General features: G+C 39.0%; 2 protein-coding genes across 4 annotated transcripts in view; one reads left to right on the top strand and one right to left on the bottom strand.

The window, feature by feature from the left end:
• The window catches only part of LOC102226583 (cytohesin-3), a 46,133-nt gene that overhangs the window by 14,006 nt on the left and 10,992 nt on the right, over positions 1-21,135 (bottom strand). The gene's annotated exons all lie outside the window — the stretch shown is intronic.
• LOC111611627 lies at positions 5,075-12,557 on the top strand. Of its 3 annotated transcripts, none has more exons than XR_002754132.1 (2): positions 5,075-12,402; positions 12,496-12,557. XR_002754132.1 is itself a non-coding variant. In XM_023348856.1 (2 exons), exon 2 carries the CDS (start codon positions 5,978-5,980, stop codon positions 12,008-12,010), a length of 6,033 nt encoding a protein of 2,010 aa, XP_023204624.1. In that variant the 5' UTR covers positions 5,075-5,361; positions 5,523-5,977; the 3' UTR covers positions 12,011-12,533. The 3 variants fall into 3 exon arrangements, 2 of the variants coding, with proteins under 2 accessions (XP_023204624.1, XP_023204623.1); XM_023348856.1 differs by having other exon boundaries at positions 5,075-5,361; positions 5,523-12,533; XM_023348855.1 differs by having other exon boundaries at positions 5,075-5,361; positions 5,455-12,533.

Raw genomic sequence — 21,135 nt, 5'->3', positions numbered from 1 at the left:
TATGACCTACATTAGCATGCCAACGAATGGAGGTGCCATTCAATTTAGAAAACATAGATTAAATGCTGCAAACAGACTGGAAAGCAGGCAGCTGTGGGGCACCATGCTGTTTCTGCAAATTTTATCTAACCCAGCAGGTGGTTGCTCTGTTCAGGGCAACACATCCTGGCTTTTGAGCTAACAAGCTAGAAGTATAGTCATACTAACTCTAACCATGCCTTGCACAAGTATCAATACACAATTGAACTTGACATAGCTTTAAAAACAATCCCCACAGGGTGATGCTGTCACTACCATGACCTCTGTGGGAATGGTTTATTAAGTTTGATGTTTATGGTTAGTTTTAAGCTACACATTTAGTTTTACTTTAATAATTAGAGCACCTTTTAAAAAAAATCTTTGCTCTGTTTGCCTCTAAAAAGGATTTCTTGTGGCTTTCTTCCAGCCATATCTGAGATTTCATGATCAAATATTTGAGTCTGCAGTGTAATAAGCTGTTTTATGGAATATTATGATCAAGAGTGACAGGAAGCTTAGAAAACTGCATGTGGACTTGAACAAGTGGACACATATCCCGTCCCTTTAAAAGCCTTAAAGGTCTCTATCATAAAAGCACTGGGAAATAAGACGCTCCTGATTGGTTCTGCCACCTCCCCTTTCCTAAATAAATCCTCTTGTTTACTAAAGATATTTATTAAAGCTTTGAGAGGTTAATTAAAATATTATTCCAATTTGAGAGTTCTAGAAGGATGAAAACATTAACATTTAATCATAAAAGGCAAATAAACAATGACCACAGTATTACATAATTTCATCTACTGATCAGTAATCATGATTTGACAGTCAGGAGTCAGATTTTTTCAGAACTGGATCTAATCGTTGTCACTTGAGGCATCAAAGTTAAAAAGACAAATCCATAACATGGACGAGTGACTGTACCTAATGAAATAATAATTACTTTATTTGATCTACTTCATATGTCAAAGGAGAATTTGCAAGGGTTTCACTTTTTATGTCTGTACTGACTACTAAAACAGTAGTCAGTACAGACTACTGTGTTCCTTACACACGAACATATTAATTTGTGAAGTGACTATCAGAGCTGCAGCCCCCTTTTGGTGGCTGAAGGATATTACAACTCAGGAGAGATTACCTCAAGCAGCAGTGAAACCATAACATTTATTCAATAAAAGCAAAGATGACAAGCAAAATGTAAAATGTATGGTATGTGTCAATATGATCCCCCTTTGGAAAGTAACAATATAAATAAGCCCTCAAACACAATCCTTTATCAACTACAGAGATTGGTATATATAGGTAAACATGTTTTAACTAGAGGTGCAGGTTTGTTTTAAACTCCACAGTTTTATTTTTACAGTTCCTTATTACTGTACATTTTTCAATTACAGAGCAAGTATTAATGGCAAACAACATAAAAATATATTTGAGCTACATGTTTCCTTTGAAGCATTTTTTAACCACAAAAAACACTTGCAGAGGTACTCTGCGGCGGGTTGGATACAAATTTTCTAAATTTGTATCTTAAAAAAACATCTATAACCCTTAGACTTTTTGACATTTCATCAAATTATATCCACAAATTTGAATATGGTTTACTGGGATTTTATGCTACAGAACAAGACAAATTAGTACATAATTGTTAATCTTGTCCACCCCTACATAAACCCTCACCAATTCTGTTGTCCCTGCTGAACAACAACTTCCCACATCATGATGCTGCCACTACCAGGTGCTTGGACAATAGTGTGTTTTATTTGGATTTAATGTTTAAGACTAACCTAAAACGGTGCATCAAATTAGAAATTCCCTCTATTTAGCTCCATTCATTTTTCAATCCTTGGTCTCAGCTGAAGAAAAACAACCACACAGCATGATACTGCCACCACCATCTTTCACAGTATTGCTGGTCTGTTAGGGTGATGTACTCAAAACACACCACAAAGTGTTTTGTGTGTGGACTAACAGGTTGGGCGTGTTGGCTGTGCCCCCTGCAAGGCTTACAGGGTAAATTTGAGGCATTGTATTTACACTCAACTGGCGGACATCTGGCAAGGCTGGCTCTCTCAAATATTGGCTTACTGAGAAGTCAGCTGTCATCAACCCCTCTTTTAGGGTAATTAAGGCCACAGAGAGCATCTCACCATGCAACCCGCCTGCTTTACTGCATGTGCTCACATACAGCGTTAAGTGCACCTTACATATACAGTGCATGCAGAATTTACATTTCACACACATTACATTAATTTCACTCCACACAGAACGTCCCAGAGGCCACCTACTTATCCCTCATTTTGCCATGCCACGTCAGCCTCTCCCCCCACAGACCCCTCGGAGGACCTCCCATTCGCTCTTCTGCACATCAGAAAACAGCATTCGGTTTGAGAGCGAGCTAACAGGAAGTAGGTCATTTTCACATGGAGCCAAACCAGATTGCACTTCTCCTACGCTGTTTCCCACTATCACACACATGCACACACTCCCCCTCCATCTCACTTTCTTTGTCCGCCTCCACCCGGGTGCTTGAAGTGGGGGTGAGCACAGATTCAAATCCCCCAGCTAAATCATACCACTAAGCAGCTTTACAATCCAGGCGCACACCCCCATGACTGTAAATAATGGTGGAAAAAAAGGACAGTTATTTCCATCCCTCTGTATCTATCTATTGCATCTCCTTTTCACATCTTTTGACTCAATCCCCCTTCTTTGTCTTGCGCTGTGAGAAAAAAGTGACAGAAGTAGCAAGGACTATTAGGTTATTGTGTTCGAAGGGCATGAATCTTGTGTTATCAGAGGGGAACAGTTGGCCATGACAGCAGGAAACCTTGATGGATCCAGACACTGTAGACAGTCACTCTCAAACTAACCAATGCTCAAAGTACTGACAACTTAGGAAAGAGAGAGAGGAGAAGTAAAGCAGTTATTTTAAATATCTGTATAAAAAAAATTCACAGAGAAAAGCAACTTTTCCGTTAGGTTATCTGTGCAATAAATGTAAAGTAGGCCAAGAGTTAATGGCTTATAAATGCCAAGTCTAATAAGCAATGTAAGGCTGATGACTCACTCTTCACATGTAAAGATGTCAAAGGAGCTTTTTAAACGGCTTGGCTGCACTGAAGAAAATCTTATTTCACGTTGAAAGCCGTGACAGGCTTTAAGAGTGTCCTCTTTTCACTGTTTTTATTGACAAAGAATACATCTTTATTAAATAAAAGACCGGTAAATATATTGCTACATGTGGATTACTATGCACAGTTTAAAGTGACTCACCAGATTATTTGATGGACTGGGTTTCTGTGCTGATGCGTTTGCTCCAGAGGTTTTCTAAATCCCTTATCTTTGTCCATATAGTTTTATTGTGCTCATCCATCATGCTTTTTGTCATGATCTACATCTCATGACCATACATAAAAGATGGAAAGCAAACAAGACGGAGAGTTTTGAATTTCGGTTCAGCTGAAACTGCAATACAGCAGACTGGAGCCGCACCTGAAAAACGCCATAAAGACCTCAATCTGTTTGCCCATCACTCATGAAGACGACACCAAGATACTTCACCTCCTCCACTTGAGTCTAGGTTTCTGTCATAAACCTATTGCCCTCAGATTCTTGTTCAAATCTGCTATACTTTTAGACTTCTTCCCATTTCCATTTTTTTAAAGCTAGATTATGTGGATTTATAACTCCAACATCCTTTAAAATGCATATCTGATATGTTTCCGCTGCTGGTTGGTTTGTTCTTCCTGATGTGAAATGGACTTTTTGGAGAAAGATTTTGTTTTTGCTGACGACCAAGAAACAGGTCGTTAAAGGTCAAGTCTTCAACACGACATGTTACCTGTGGGACTTCTGATCAGTTGCTCTCGTTCAGTCGTTAAGAGTGTTAGTGTGTCTGCTTTCGATTTCTGTCATCCTGATGAGAGAGTTTCTGTTATGCTTTTCTATATGGGAAGATTTCACCAAAACAATCCCCACTTTCACTCATCCACGTAACAGGTGAAGAGTCTCCTGAAGCCACAGTCACCTGTACTGAAAGCAGGAGAAAGTATGGCTGACCTTCAGTCAAGAGATAGGCCACAAAGGAATTACATGATGTGGCACTAATATTTCACAGTTTTAATAGATGGAGGTGAGGTGTTGCAGTGCACTGGCAGGCTGTGACTCCTAGTTAGAGGAGAGACTGATGTCCTCAGCCACACACGTGGGATTGCTTAGATTTATTAGGTATAGTGAGATTAATAGACAAATAAGTCTACTGGGTTGTAGCTGTAGCCATTGTTCCTTCTTGCCACCAGGTTGACTCCTGGTCTTTTTTTATTATACATTTCATCGTTCATATCGGATTGATCACTACATTAATTAAAAATGAAATGCAGGAGACTGATTTGCTCAAACTTCCATGTGATTTAACACTAACAGTAATATACAGAGCATCCAATTAAAATCCTCAAAAACCAAACCTGCAAAAAAAAATAAATAATTAGACTCAGTTTGCAATTTCATATTGGCAACTGAAAACATGTTTGGAAAATAAAATGCCACCTTTTATGCATTGGATGTTCCTATGCCAAAGTGCAAAGAAAAGCAAAGAGTGACATGGGAACAAATTCGAGCCCACTGGGCATCTTCACACTCTTTGAATCTGTTTGTCTTGTTTGTTGGCTTCAGTTAAGTTGCTTCATAATGCAGCAATTGTAAAGAAAGGAGACCCTGCAGGCCATCTACGTCTGTAATGCGCACAGTCCTTCAGCCCTCCTACTCTGACTGGAAGCCCCCAGCTGGACTAGAAAAGGAGACAAACTGTTTGAGGAAACACAAACTGATTTTATTGTGAGGGAAACTATAACCCACAACACACATCTGATGCATCATTCATGAAAGCCTGGGAATCTCAGAGTATATGTTAATGTCTTTATATTTCCACAGAGAGAGGACCTTCAACAACAAAAAAAATCCATATTAGGTCATATACAAACACTCTAAAATTAACCCCAAGCACATCTACATAAATTTTCTAGGCCTGACTGCTCAGCCGTTTCATACAGTGTGTGGCTGCCATCAGCAGCAGTTTATACAGTTTGGGTTAATTTCATGATTCTAATTTGGTGTAGATAAGTTAAAGTGTGCAAATTGTTCCGAAGCGGAACCAATGTTTAATGTGATGTTTCATTCCGGGACTTTTTATGGTGACACGCAGCACTCTGTGTAAGGCAGCATGCTTCTTTTTTGCTGTTAGTTGATGGAGAGGTTTCGGTGAGGCATTAAGGCTCGTGTAGCTGATTACAAGAAGACGTTACACAGAGTTTTTTGTATTAACCCTTCCAGGTTGAAGCGGCCAATGAGGTACGCATTTTTTTGTATTTTAATTTGTGTCTAATAGTTGTTTATTCTCTAAGTGAATGTGTTTCTGTAAATATGTATTTTGTGTTTGTACAGTTCTCACGGCATAGTTATTAAACGCCAGTAACAAAGAAGAACGCCTTGTGTCCGTTTTCTGCTTGGAGGGAGTTACAGTGAGAACTCAGTCTGCTCGACATGAGGTGGCGAGATGAGGAACTGTGCCTTTCAGTCGCTGAGCAGGGGAGGATTCGTCGCACTCTAGCATCACGCAGATAAGATTGTGCAACACCAGAAACTGAAGCAGCAAGCGCTTTCAAGTTTACATTGATGTTCCAACAAGTGATACATTTAAAATAAGTTAAATGTTAGGAAGTGGATCAACTTTGTTTTAAGGAGACACTGCAAGTGTTAAAATTAAGTAATCTGGTGTTCTGCACAATTCTGTTTAAGTTCAAGGTTTTATCTAAGTTTTTGTAAACAATCATTTTACATATTTCTGTCATTTAGATGCTAAAAGTGTTGGATAATTAAGTGCTCAGTTTTGAGTTGGTTATTGTTAAGTCATTAGTACTGTAAAGCTATAGCTATAAGTCACCAAGTAATAAGTAAACATTGCATAATGGAGCAAATGACTGACAATGAAACTAAGAAGGGCGACTTATTTAAAGACAGTAATGGCGCAACTCTACAGCAGTCATCAGAACCGGAAGAGGAGCCAAGAAGAAGCCAAAGGACTAGAAAGCTTACTGAAAGGGCTCAAGAACTGCATGATACTAAATCAAAAAAACTGCAAGATCGTTTTACCAATACTTACGATAAATGGAAAGTGACGGCAAAGCAAGCTAAAAGGGTGATAAATGGAACTCCATCTTCTGATGTTGTGCAGGAATTGATGAGTAAGATAAGTTGTGCATCTGCAGATGTGAAGCACAGTTATGAAGAACTGCGCAAATGTGTTCTTCCAGGTAATGAGATCCGTCGCAGAGTAGACACCTGTGATGCTGTATCTGAAATAATCTTGAAAAATGCATCCACTTATCTTCACAACAAGGAAGACTGTGATGATCAGACAAAGGATGTTGTCTGGCCTGAGTCTGGTTCTGTGTTTCTATCTTCAGTCTCTAATACTACAAGTAAAGGTTCTCGAAGTTTAAACTCTGCTAGTAGTTCAAGTATGAAGTCCAAACAGTCAAGCCTTTCCTCTATTAGAAGACAGGAGGCTGCTGCAGAGCTAGCTGCTACACAGGCTGCTTTAAAGGTTCTGCAAAAAATAGAAAGTGAACAGCAGGAACTTGAAAATCTTGAAGAAGAAGATAGAAGGAAGATGGCATTACAAGAGGAAGAAAATGTGGCAAGAAAGAAAGCACTGGAAGAAAAACGCAGACAAATAGAACGTCTACAGACTGTTAAGAAGTTAAGTGCGGCAAAGGCACGACTGCAAGTTTATGAACAAGAAGCAAGTTCAGATGAAGAAGTTGCAGAGTTACTTCATAACCAGGCAGTTGAACGACATCGATCTTCTGGAGCTAAAAGAAGTTCCTATGAACATCCACACCAAGCAGCCAGTGCCACAGCTCTTGCTGAAGCAATAGCAGAGTCTATTAATGTGAGCCGTCTCCCAGTACCTGAACCTTCTGTTTTTACTGGAGACCCACTAAGATACAAGGACTGGAAGATGTCATTTCAAACACTAATAGGTAGAAAAAACATCCCTGTAAATGAAAGAGTTTATTACCTTCGTAAATACGTTGGTGGATCTGCAAGAAAAGCCATTGAAAGTTATTTCTTATTAGGAACCGATGCAGCTTATGATTCAGCATGGGTTATCCTGGAAGAAAGATTTGGAAGCTCCTTTGTGATAGCTAAAGCTTTCAAAGATAAGCTTGCATCGTGGCCTAAAATAGGACCCAGAGACAGTGTTGAACTGAGGGATTTTTCAGACTTTCTTAGGGGTTGCCAGGCTGCAATGTCCCAAATTAAAAGTCTAGAAGTACTGAACACCTGTGATGAAAATCAAAAACTTCTCACAAAGCTTCCTGATTGGTTAGTTGCTAGTTGGAACAGAAAGGTGATTGAGCTCGAAGAAATTTGCAATAATTTTCCTACATTCAGTCAGTTTGTGGAGTTCATCAAAAGGGAAGCAAAAATAGCTTGCAATCCAGTAACTTCTCTTCATGCCTTGAAATCTGGTGATGTTGAAAAAATAAAGACAACAAAGACACGAAATGTTGGCGCAAAGGTGTTTGTGAGCAACTCTGAAGAGAGTCCGGAACATAAAGGCTGCATCTTCTGTGAAAAACAAAATCATGGCATTCAGAAATGCTGGAAATTCAACGAAAAACCAGTTCAGGAACGTCTTAAGTTTGTCCAAACAAAAAAATTGTGTTTTGGATGTTTGCAACCAGGACACCACTCTAAGAACTGCAAAAGAAGAAGTATTTGTGAAACATGTAAAGGAAAACATCCAACGTGTCTGCACGAAGATCGTGAAAGAGCAAATAGGAAAGAGAAAAGCAATGATGAGTATGCAGAGAATGTAAAAGTCTCTAAACCCACAAAATCAAAGGAAAAAACAGAGCACAATCATAATGTTGAACTCTCAGATGAAGCTACATCAAACAGAGTAGTGCAAGGCATGGACGACATGTACTCTTCTACTGTTGTTCCTGTGTGGTTATCTACGTCAAGTAACCCAGAGAATGAAATTCTCGTTTATGCTCTACTTGATAACCAAAGCGATACGACATTCATCATGCAAGATAAGGCAGATGTTCTGGAAACAAAAGGAGAACCTGTGCAGTTAAAACTCTCCACACTTTCATCCAGAAATACAATTATCCCAAGTCAGAGATTAGTTGGACTGCAGGTGAGAGGTTTTTATTCATCAAAGAAGATTTCTCTACCTGTAACCTATTCAAGAGAGTTCATTCCTGCTAATCTAAGTCACATACCGACCCCAAAAACTGCGAGAGCATGGCCTCATCTAGAGCATCTTGCAGAGGAGATTGCTCCATTGATCGAGTGTGATGTAGGACTACTCATAGGTTACAACTGTCCACAGGCTTTGTTACCTAGAGAAGTGGTGTCGGGTAAAGATGACGAACCATTTGCTCAAAAAACAGATCTTGGATGGAGCATAGTCGGTTGCGTTAGCCCGTGTGTTGATTATGGTGATGCGATTGGAAGCAGCCATAAGATCATCATGAAGTCTGTGAAACCCCACTCTCAGACATCTAAGAACCTCACAACTGAAGTGAAATACATTTGTAGGACTCAAGTTAAGGAGTTCATTTCTCCACCAGATGTGTTGAGGATGCTTGAGTCTGACTTCAGTGAGAGAAGAGTTGAAGATGCAAATTTATCTCAGGAAGATTTGCGGTTCCTATCTATCATGGAAGAAGGAGTCAAAATTAAAGCAGATGGTTATTGTGAAATGCCACTCCCTTTCAAGAAGGATCGACCAAATCTCCCAGATAATAAGGTGTGTGCAGTTCACAGACTCCGATGCTTGAAAAGGAGATTTGAAAGGGATAAAAAATACCAAAATGATTACGCAAACTTTATGAGTCAAATCATAGCAAATGGTGATGCAGAAAGAGTTCCAGAAGAAGAAATTAACAAAGGTTCTGTGTGGTACATTCCTCATCACGGAGTCTATCACCCACACAAGCCAGGAAAGATACGAGTCGTATTTGACTGCTCTGCAAAGTTCGAAGGTGTGTCATTAAATGATTACTTGCTCAGTGGGCCAGAATTAACGAACAGTCTGATAGGTGTTCTCTGCCGTTTTCGTAAAGGACAAGTTGGCATAATGTGCGATATTGAGCGCATGTTCCATCAATTTCATGTTAAAACAGAGGATCAAGACTACTTGAGATTTCTCTGGTGGGATGATGGAAACATTCAGGCTCAACCATCCATCTATCGTATGCGAGTTCATCTATTTGGAGCTGTATCATCGCCAGGCTGCGCAAATTTTGGGTTGAAACATGTTGCGGCCCAAGGTCAAGGTCAATACAGTGAAACAACCATCCAGTTCATTGAACGAAATTTTTACGTGGATGATGGACTGACAAGTGTTGCAACCAAAGATGAAGCTATAAGGTTGGTAAAGGAAGCAAGACAACTTTGTAGTTCTGGCAATCTACGACTTCACAAGTTTGTTTCCAACAACCAAGATGTACTTGCATCCATTCCAGAAGATGACTGCGCAGATTCAGTAAGAAATCGTGACATGACTCTTGGAGAGTCACACATAGAGAGAGCTTTGGGAATTAAATGGTGTGTTGTTTCGGACCAGTTCCATTTCAGAGTGATTGTGGATGAACGCCCACTTTCTAGAAGAGGTGTTTTATCAACAGTGGCATCCATCTATGACCCTCTTGGGTTTGTAGCACCATTTATTCTGGTTGGGAAGCAAATACTTCAAGAGATGTGTCGAGAGAAGATTGGATGGGACGAGCCATTATCTGAAGATCTCAGACCACGATGGGAGTCTTGGCTGTTGGACTTAAAGAATCTATCCGACATCAAAATTCAAAGGTGTTATCTCCCAAAGGATTTCAAGGAAGTCGAAAGATATGAGTTGCATCATTTCTCAGATGCAAGCGTTAAAGGATACGGTGAATGTTCTTACTTGAGAGCAATCAGTATATCGAACCAAGTCTACTGTTCTTTAGTTATTGGTAAGGCCAGGGTGACCCCTACAAAGGTCACCACAGTACCCAGACTTGAGCTTTCAGCAGCTGTTATTGCTGTTCGAACAAGCAACCTGCTTAAAAAGGAGTTGGATGTTCAAGCCCAAGAATTCTTCTGGACTGATTCAAAGGTCGTTCTTGGATACATTAACAACGATGCTAGACGATTTCACATATTTGTGGCAAATCGCATTCAGCGCATACAAGAAGGTTCCAATCCGGATCAATGGAGATATGTGACCTCTGAAGATAACCCCGCGGATCATTCATCAAGAGGTCTGACAGTTAAAGGACTGGTTACTTCCAATTGGTTCACTGGTCCAGATTTTCTCTGGCATAATGAACTTCCTGCTAATACTGTTAAGGTGGGAGAATTGGAAGCTGAAAATCCAGAACTACGAAAAACTTTTGTACATAAGACCCTAACGACAGAAGAATCTTTGCTCAGTCGTTTCTTAAGGTTCTCAAAATGGACAAGACTGGTTAAAGCCATTGCACGACTCATACGATGTGTCAAAGAGGTCAAGGGTTCACTCTCCAGAACCAACAAAGTCACCAGTCTTGAGGAGAGGAAAGAGGCAGAGTTTTTCATCATAGCTACAGTCCAAAGGGCAGTATTTTCTGAAGAAATCCAAGACCTAAGCTCCAAAAGGGAGATAACAAAGAACAGTGCGAAGAGGCTGCATAAACTGAATCCTTTCTTAGATGAAAAGGGTGTGCTCAGAGTAGGAGGTCGGCTGGAACGTTCTTCTTTGCACACATACATTAAACATCCAGCAATCTTGCCAAGCAAAACCCATATATCACAGTTGCTCATTGACCACTTCCATCAAAGGGTTCATCATCAGGGTCGTGGGATGACCATGAACGAGCTCCGATCAAACGGCATCTGGATATTGGGATGCAGTCACGCAGTGTCTTCTTACATTTACAAGTGTGTGAAATGTAGAAAGTTCAGAAGAAATACTGAAATACAAAGAATGGCAGATTTACCGTGTGAAAGAGTGGAAGCATCACCTCCCTTTACCTATTGTGGAGTGGATTGCTTCGGTCCATTTTACATTAAGGAGGGAAGAAAGGAACTTAAACGCTACGGTCTGTTATTCACATGCCTGTGCTCGCGTGCTGTGCACATAGAGCTACTTGATGACATGACATCTGACGCTTTTATTAATAGTCTTCGAACATTGATTGCCATACGTGGAAATGTTCGGCAGCTTTGGTCAGATCAAGGAACCAACTTTGTTGGAGCAAGACGAGAGTTCTTGGAATCCGTAAAGGAAATGGACCAAGAAAATCTAAAACAATTAGGTTGTGAATTTGTCATGAACCCACCATCTGCTAGCCATATGGGTGGAGCCTGGGAAAGGCAGATTAGGACAATAAGAAGTGTGTTGACATCCATTTTGGATCATTCATCCAAAAGACTTGACATTTCATCTTTACGTACATACCTTTATGAGGTCATGGCGATCATAAATAGTAGGCCCTTAACAACTCACCTGCTCAGTGATCCCTCTGCTCCACAGCCTCTTACACCGAATCATATCCTGACCATGAAGTCTTCAGTGGTTTTACCACCACCTGGTGAGTTTGTGAAAGAAGACCTTTATCTTCGCAAAAGATGGCGTAAGGTACAATATTTGGCCAATGAATTTTGGACCAGATGGAAAAGGGAATACCTGCTGAATCTTCAGCAAAGAAACAAATGGTACAAGACACAGAGAAATGCCAAGATCAATGACATTGTGATTCTGATGGATAATAGTCTACCCAGAAATGAGTGGAGACTGGCCAAGGTCACTAAGGTGTTCCCTAGTGAAGATGGAGTCATTAGGAAACTCGAATTGTTGATGAGTGATGCAACACTTGACGACCAAGGAAAAAGAGTTAACAAGCCAGTATATCTTGAGAGACCCATCCACAAAACAGTTACTTTAGTCGAAGCTGAGTAGCTCAGTACTGTGATACATGACTTGTTGGATTACAGATATTTGTTGTTTTTCTTTGTATTCAGGTGTAGTAGGAAATCATCTGTGATTTGGTGGGAGTGTGGCTGCCATCAGCAGCAGTTTATACAGTTTGGGTTAATTTCATGATTCTAATTTGGTGTAGATAAGTTAAAGTGTGCAAATTGTTCCGAAGCGGAACCAATGTTTAATGTGATGTTTCATTCCGGGACTTTTTATGGTGACACGCAGCACTCTGTGTAAGGCAGCATGCTTCTTTTTTGCTGTTAGTTGATGGAGAGGTTTCGGTGAGGCATTAAGGCTCGTGTAGCTGATTACAAGAAGACGTTACACAGAGTTTTTTGTATTAACCCTTCCAGGTTGAAGCGGCCAATGAGGTACGCATTTTTTTGTATTTTAATTTGTGTCTAATAGTTGTTTATTCTCTAAGTGAATGTGTTTCTGTAAATATGTATTTTGTGTTTGTACAGTTCTCACGGCATAGTTATTAAACGCCAGTAACAAAGAAGAACGCCTTGTGTCCGTTTTCTGCTTGGAGGGAGTTACACAGTGACATATGGAGCTGCTGTTCTGGTATAATCAATACATCATCATAATATTTCAAAGATGCACACTTAGCCTCTTTCCCCTTTTCATGGTGACCAATCATTTATGCACGAAGAAATGCCAGGGAGTTGATCTTCTTCATTACAGACAGGCAAAAAGTTTTTTGTTTTTTTTTGGCTGTGCTCACACAGTTTTTATATTTGGTCAGTTATTGGTCATTTAAAGTGTCTGAATATAATTGGGTTATCAGGAATTACTTACGATGTCTTATGACCCAACTTTAACCAGAATGAGTGACCTATCCTGCTCTAAATTTTAACAGAGGTTGTAAAGAGGAAGAGAGATCACATGCAAATTATTCAAGTCAGAGTTAAAAGAAGCTGCATTTCAGTCTGCTAATCATGCACTCCTACACGTTTATATCCTCAAAGAGATTCTTTGTTCAAATTTCAACTGTCTTTAGTTATTAGCAAAATTAATGACTGTCTTGTTATTCAGCTAGGTAATTTTTGCAGAAGTGGTCAATGTAGATGCACAGCAAAATGGACTGGTTATCAGTCAATTTGAACTTCAAAAATCTATTTTCTTATTGGTGAATGTACCGTACTATAGTCATATTGGCAGCAACGCTAGTATAGGGTGACACTGCTGGACATTAAAGAAGATTACCATATGCCGCATTGATGAGGTCTTCAAAATAAAGTCAGATGAAGCAAAGAAATGTTACAGTATATTTTAAAATATATATTTAGACTGGTTTGCAGTTAATTTAGCCTGAAAATAGATGAAGGAAAAGCAAAACTTTCATTAGAAATTAGGAAGGCTGAACAGAGTACAGCAAAGTTCATCTTATTATCTTAAACTTTAACATAATGCTGTGGAACATGGTGAATTTGGAAATATTATAGTTGAAGTAAAATTCTCAAAGGCATACAGGAAGTAAATTTTATTTTTGTCATGCTAATTGTGCAAATTTGCTAATGTTTCAACCTATAGATAGTTTATAATATCAGCTCCATAGTTACCTTGTCTTTGTTTTAAAATAAAAGTAAAATCTGTACTTTCTGCTCCCAGATCATTAATTAAATAATTAATGACCACTCACAGAAGAAACAAACCCTGCTCTGTTTAGTGTTGATTATAACAATGACTGAGGACAACAGCTAAGTAAGCATTTGCTAATTTTGCCAGACTTTCAATAGTATGGTAGAAAGGTTGCATGCATAAATTGTGGCTTTTAATCATGACACAAATTAACAATGAAACCAGACAGTGTGGCATGAATTGAGGATAATACAAAACAGTTTAAAAACCTCTACGCACACATCCAAGTCTGCCAGATTTACTGAACATGGATTTTTGTTGACATCCTCAAACAAGGAAGACATACCAGTTCTCCTGTTGCTTCTAAGATCTCCACTTTTAATCTACAAATTAAATTGTTGACTATTCCATTTAGATAAATGCTTCCACCCTTTTAGCCATACTGTAAGATTATATTACAGCTACACTAGCTTTAACAGCTTGACACAACTGCAGCAGCTTGCAGTTATGTTTGGTAAGTGTGCAATAATTGTTTCCCCCCCTCTGTGTTACACCTACTCATAGCTCTCAAAACACTCCCATAGAAAGCACTTATACACACACATGCTGACAGCCTTTTTGCAGGCTCCTGCTTCTTGACAGATGACAGTAGTGGTATGAAAATAGCCAACATTCCTGCAACTACAGACGCCCCGTCTGGTTCAACCGGTTAGTTGTGCTCACTTTGTATCCATCCTCTCATTTGTTTAATGTATACACTTGAGTTTTGTTTCAAACATTATGTCTACAGAATGTTTTAAAGATAAATCCACAGCTGCTGCTTCAGCTCTAATATAGATGTATGATTATTTGTGAAACACAGACTTGTAGTTTGTTAGAGTCAGGTCATCAGTGAGGTTAGGTAAAGCAGCTGTTGCATTTTAATTTCCAGCATTATTTCCAAAGCCGCTGACACTTCAAGACCGGTTTCACAGAAATCTTTTTCACTTCAGATAAAACTCAAGTCAATAACCTGTCGACTCTCGTCTAATCTTCCTGCACCCTTTTCTTTGAATACTGGAAACCCTGCAGTAGACTCATGTATACCCTGGGAGCTCTTTGTGAAACTCCTGGAGGAAGAACAAGAAAGCAGAAATATGTTGGACTTCAACTTCAGATAAATAATGAAGATGGAAGGATTATCATGCCATATTCTTACAGGAAGATGTTCAAACATCTCAGAAAGAAAGCCGTTTTAATCACACACTTGAAACATCTAGCTCAGGAAGCAACTCAACTTCCCTTGATCTTGGATTAGATTTATTCAAAATCAGGTCCAACTATAATCTTGTTTCGATACAGAAGTGAATAAATGTTTCCAACCCTGCAACTATCACTTGCTGTTAGCCCATCTTATAGCACACACAAACAACATTTCCTTCATGAAAATTAGATTACAAAGCAAAATCAGAGGGAACATCAAACACAATGTGGCCTTTTTGATTCTTCAAAGACTTGGAGACTCTATAACACAATCCCCTTGAAGAAGCACAGTCTCATCACAGAACCCACTAGTTTCAGTCACTTATTTATGAACATGTCTTACATATGTCATGCTCCACTCTAAAGCTTCCTCTCTCCTTTGAGTGAGAGAATCCTCCAGTGATTGGTTTGTTTCTGGGTCATCATGCCAAAGGATTATACTGCTGTTTTACTAATTACCAACTGCAACTGCAGAGGCATTTTTCAGATAATCCTTGATCTAGCTTCACTTTTCTTTGTGCATCTTTTATTGCACTTAATGCTCTGCGCAATCTTACACCCTGTCTAGACAAGAACTTTCCTAATTGACCATGGATTTGACGGTTACTCAACAATACCCACCTAATTTAAAAAGCATGCCTGCGGTCGGGCCAAACTAAGCCCTGAAGAATTTTCTGTTAGGTGTAGAGTTAGATGTTTGGAGGTGAGATTACAGGTCCCCTCTCTGAATATCATCACCTCCCACACAATGCTGCTGTTGCCATTCTGAAAATCTTTTTTTTTTTTCTAACACTGGTTTCTGAAGTACAATCGAGGGCATCACCACAGCAGTCTGCTTCAATAAAGCTAACACTGTTACAAGAACCTGTCAGGAAAAGCAAGCAATGCTGAAACAGCTATTTACTCAACCTTTTCTTTAAATGCTAACTGTCCAATCCACCTAGGTTTAGCGAATTTAACTTGGTCAAAAAAATTAAAAAGACTTTTTGAATACCAGAGGATTACTCCAGTTTTGGGAAAGGGTTTATCGACGCTCAGTAGTGTAAAATTGAGCTCATAAAATGTTCCTTTATTTTCTTTTCAGACGTAGAAAATAGATACTTCACAAGATCTAACTCATAAGATTTCTGCAAAGATCTTGACAATGTTTACGATTTAAGAAATAAACTCAGACAAGCAACACAGCATGAATATCAACAACAGGCATGTGCACAACTGGAAAAGAAGGGTGCAAATTGTTGACTGGCTCTGAGTCTAAAATCTGAAAAACTCCCCAGTACACAGATATTTAAGAAGGGGGAAAAAAGTAATAAAAAATGAAGAAATTCTTCAGCTATGAAGCAAAAATCAATGTCCATTTTCATCTTTTCTAGACAGCAGGAAAAAGAAAAAGGAGAAGAAATTTAAAAAAGAGAGGAAAGAAAAACATAACCGGTTCAAAATCTAAGCCAAGACTTTCATGAGACAAAATATGTGGGTGGATCGGATCACTCTGTCCCAGGTTCAGGAAAAAGGAACTTTCCAGATTCTTAAATTCTGGGAAGGCCTTACTGTTTTATTCTGACTTGGATACTGGATAACATAACATCCATTAAAATGTTCCACAGATTAATGATAAAACTAAACCTTCTGATTTTTGAAGTTCATAGACATATAAACATGCAAGCTTTAACTTGAACCTTAATAATTATATTTTTAGAGTTGCTAAATGTATTTACAGCTGTGTTAGGAGAGTAGTTTGCTTTATTATCTTATCTGTACTTGCGTTATCTATTTTTTTCCAGATGTTAATGCTAAGTTTGAACCAAGTAAATTAAAATTATCCAGTTTGTATTACTAACAGCAGTTCATCATAATAATCAGTAAATTGATTTCAATGTAAATGAAAGGCAGCATAAGCACATGTCTGTCCAGTTGATAAGTTATAAAGGGTTTAATGTAACATTAAAGAGAGTATCAATATTTTTCATGAACCATTAAAAGGTAATGAGACTCAAAAAGCAGATTAACCATGTTAGACATGTTAAAGAACTTCAGCTCCAAAGGGAGAGGGTACAGAGGAAACTAATGTCTCAGGGATTTGTAAATGATGACAGAGCAGACAGGATGGGACTGGCTGGAATACAGGACTACAAACATTCACTTCCTCTTCAAATGCAATTGCAGAAAATAAAAAAAATATACTGACAAAATTGTCATAATATCTACTGTTCCCATCTAACCAAACGCCAGCACATTTATTTCCTCCTTTTTTGTTTAAACTAGGCATCTGCGCTGCCTCCTGATAGCTTGCAGGCATAACAACTGCATCTCCAGGGATTGCTATGCTGTTTTCAGTAACCCCTACATATTCCGCCCTATGGGAATCGCAATAGTTAGCAAGCTAGAGACCACTGACGACAAGTTATCAGGAGATTAATGATGAAGCAGTTGCATCATGTATATAAAATAACCAAAGTAAAAAAGTTTTTAAAATATTTATAGCACCCATGGTCACTGATGGTGATGCAACTCTAGCATGACAGATGTCAGCAAAAAGATTAAACGCATGCATCAGGAGACCTGTGTCCAGGAGCTACAGTAGATCACTCACCCTGGTGATAACGCTCAGCGGCACTTTACAGCGGCGCACATGCGTATGCGTGACTTTTTTACCCACTGGAATCTGCAGCAGATTATCAGTCACATCAAATCCTCAACTCTGACACTGATTTATGTTCTCTATGTGCTACGACTGTGAAAATGTGCACAGGAAGAGAGAATTTACACATTCTGAAGAGCAAAGGAAAGGATAAGGGTTCCTCAACAGGGGTCATGAGTTTAGCTGCTATCGTCCTGCTGGAAACAAGTGTTTATCAGAGCTCGTCCGGGTTCTTGAGCCCCTCACCTTTAAGGCTATTAATTTAATAAATTGCAGTCGTCAGAGCACCAACAATGGTCATCTTTCTTTGAAAGATATAAGGGTATTGAGAGGGTTGTGTAAAAGTAACCCTCTAAATTGTTAAAATGATAACAACGGATCATAAATCACACAAAAAACTGAAAACACAGGGAAAGTATTGATCTTTTTTCTCTGTTTTTTTGTGAGCATATACACTAACCACAACACTTGGTGGCATTCCAAGTGTTGAGGAAAGTCCCCATTTTTTCTGTATTTTTAAACACAAAAATGTTTTAAAAATATCCCTGTGGAATAAATGAATGGTTTATCGTATAATACCACAGAAAAAAATCAACTGAAAACTCATCTTTTAAGTACTTTTGGGAATTTCCTTTTATGTTAACCAATAATTTATCATAGAATGAGTGATGAAATACATTTTGGAACTAACAATTCTCAGAATATTTTTTTCTTTGACATACTAGGACATTTTAAATAAAGACCTGGTGGAATCTTCTAGTTTCAAGACTTAAATCATTTCAAACTATGAAAAATCCCTTTCTCTTTATGCCCCAACCTTGTGAAATTTTATAGGAACAAAGTAAGTGTTCCATCAGCAAAAGGCGATTGTAAAACTCTTTATAGATCAAAACATGGAAAATCCAAGAATTCATAATGGGTTCCTGTTCTTTAAACAATGACTGCACGTATTCATGTGTGTGTATGTAAAAGTCCCAAGAAGGTCTCCAGTCCTTGACCTATAATCCACCGCCATCCGTAGCTTTCCCTACTTGATCTTCTACATTTGTTTAATCCTCTAAAGAGGAAGGTGCGCACACAATATAAATGCATGTGAAAACACTGACAGCCATGCATATACATTTACTTTTGCATACAAGCTCATATAAATAATAAGAAGAGTAGAACAGGACATGCACAGCCAGGATGAGCCTTGTACTACTAACCCACTTTAGGGATCTGACTGCAGCTGTCAGTGGCACTTTTAAACTGTTCCACTTCTTCATCTCCCTCCACTGGGCATATATAAACTGTCTCAAGGTACGAACAGAACATTGTAAACACACACAAGCAGAAATGCACAGTAACAGGTTGCTCAAGAGTCTGTGCTCCTTGGTTAGAGACCTGCTGCCTTTCTCGGTTGCACGATGTCATTGATGAGACACGACGACACGACTGCAGCATCGTCAGATCTTTTCACTGCACCAGCAATGCAATTACACCCATTGTGAAAGCAATAAGAGTTTAAGATCTAACAGCAAACAAGACATGAGAGGCAGGATATTAAGTCTGGACCATTGCACAAGCTATGGGAGTTTTGTTACAGTTTACTGACACATTAAGCATGTTTGTAATTCACTGAGCGTTACTAATGTCTTTTGAGAAGCTGCTAGTCCAGCTTCTCAAAAGCTGGACTAGCAGATGGGTTTACCAGGCTTTAGAAGTTGGAGGGTGAGTGGGAGGTGAGAGCCTCTTCAAATATATAAACTAGATGTCCAAGAGTTGAATGGATACATAGAAAGGTGAACTGGAATATCAGACTTTGCTTTAGTAAAACTGAGATGAAGGATCAGTCTGTGTTTTGGCAGCCTGTGTCCCCATATGAAGGAGCCTGAGCTCCCATAAAGCATTAAATCCATACATACTATAGAATACCATTTAATTCTTTTGAATTAAATGGTATAAACAAGTATATGATTCACATTTTAATCAGAACAGAACCGCAGTGTTTTTCTCCTATTTGTGATCTAAATGCAGCAGCCCACAGATTTGGGGTTTTTGGACAGAATCTGACAAGTTCGGCCATACAGTCCGATAGAGCCGGTCATAGGTGCAGCATATGGTTATGGAGAAGTTTTTCTGTGCGGCTTGCTGCTTTATAGATCAACAAAAAAACAGCAGATAAGTATAAAGTGTAAAATAATTGATAAATGGTTTTATTTTTTTTCCAAACATGAGTCTGGATATCAAGTGAACCTTTATTTTTAGTTCACTTAACAATGTCACATCTAAATATCATAATTGATGGTAAAGTTGAATGCAGTTAATTCAGAACAATTCTGGCATGGAAACCTGACTCCAACTCCAGTCTTCTAGTACCACTGTCCTGTTCAAAGAACATAATCACGGTCCTGTATAGATGCAAAATATCAGTTAATTTATGACCAGCTTTGATTTTTTCCCCCCCCAAATTAGGCTCCCAAAAATCCAGCTGTCGGTGAAGGTCAGGGTCTACTATCGACATCCTAATAATGTGTTGCATTTGCAGAGTGCAAAGTCCTGAATCCACAAACACTCTCAAAGAAATACATATTTTCCTGTAGGTTAAACAATCTTTGTGCTCTTACATAACTGTTCCAGCACTCCTTTTCCTGCCACCTCTGCTCTGCTTCTCTTTCCTTTTTTCAATAAACCTAAACTACTTTGCCTACACACACGTTTAACACACTTTATTGGAAGCCATGAACCCAGACATTCCATAAGGGTCCATCAAATAGAGGAGGATACTACTTGTCCAAGTTTTATTTCTGTGCATGACTTTTGGGAGTTTTCATAGGCACTGCTTACACTTTCCACTGAGAAAATTAACCCTGTTTGAATCCCATCTATGAGCCCCTTGATAGACTTAAAATTACAAAGAATCCAGTGTGCGGATATGTTGAGTTGTAGATCCTTACTGCACAGCTAACTCATGAAGGGGAAACTGAAACTCATTTGAAAACTCCTACTATGTTTTTTTTCCCTCTCCAATTCTTCACATAAACATTGGGCCTAGCTATTGGCTACATGTTAAATGATTTAAAGTTGTTTACAAAGCAGAACTGAGCTTCAGAATTTACAGTGGCCTCATGTTCACCTGAAACATTTGCACAGAAGCGTGCAAACTCAAATCTGATTTCCATATGGGTCTGTCTGCTGCAAAGGTCTGCAGAGTGCCATGTAAGCCAATCAGGCAACGTCATGGGTAATTGTCACGTGCGATCAGATATCTTTTTGAAAGCAAAGCTCAACAATGGGCTCTTTGTGGTAACTGGCCTTTTCATTAGAGATGAAACGCAAACACTTTTGTGCCGAACTTCCAATCAAGCCAAGACGTCTTTAACCTCTCCACATACATCTAGGTATCGACTGAGCCGTGGTGAGTCAGACTGCTGGTATATGGCCACCAAGAGGAAAGATGAGCAAGAGAAAATAGCTGTCAAAACAGTGGACGAGACAAACTGTTAAACAGAGATGAATCATACTTTAGGGGTTCAAAATGCAGCCATCCCCCAGGAACCTCTAAAGCAGATGCTGGTTTATTTTGCACAGGTAAAAGGATAGTTTTTGGGAAGAACTGGCAGAAGAGTAGACTGAGAGAAAACACATTTTGGTTCAG

The sequence above is a fragment of the Xiphophorus maculatus genome, chromosome 16, assembly GCF_002775205.1.
Source record: "Xiphophorus maculatus strain JP 163 A chromosome 16, X_maculatus-5.0-male, whole genome shotgun sequence".
NCBI lineage: Eukaryota > Metazoa > Chordata > Actinopteri > Cyprinodontiformes > Poeciliidae > Xiphophorus > Xiphophorus maculatus.
Note: the sequence above shows the minus strand (reverse complement) of the source record. Positions and strands in the feature narration are given on the sequence as shown.

Coding starts and splice junctions, on each gene's coding strand:
- LOC111611627 (XM_023348856.1), top strand. CDS start 5,978: ATGGAGCAAATGACTGACAATGAAACTAAGAAGGGCGACTTATTTAAA.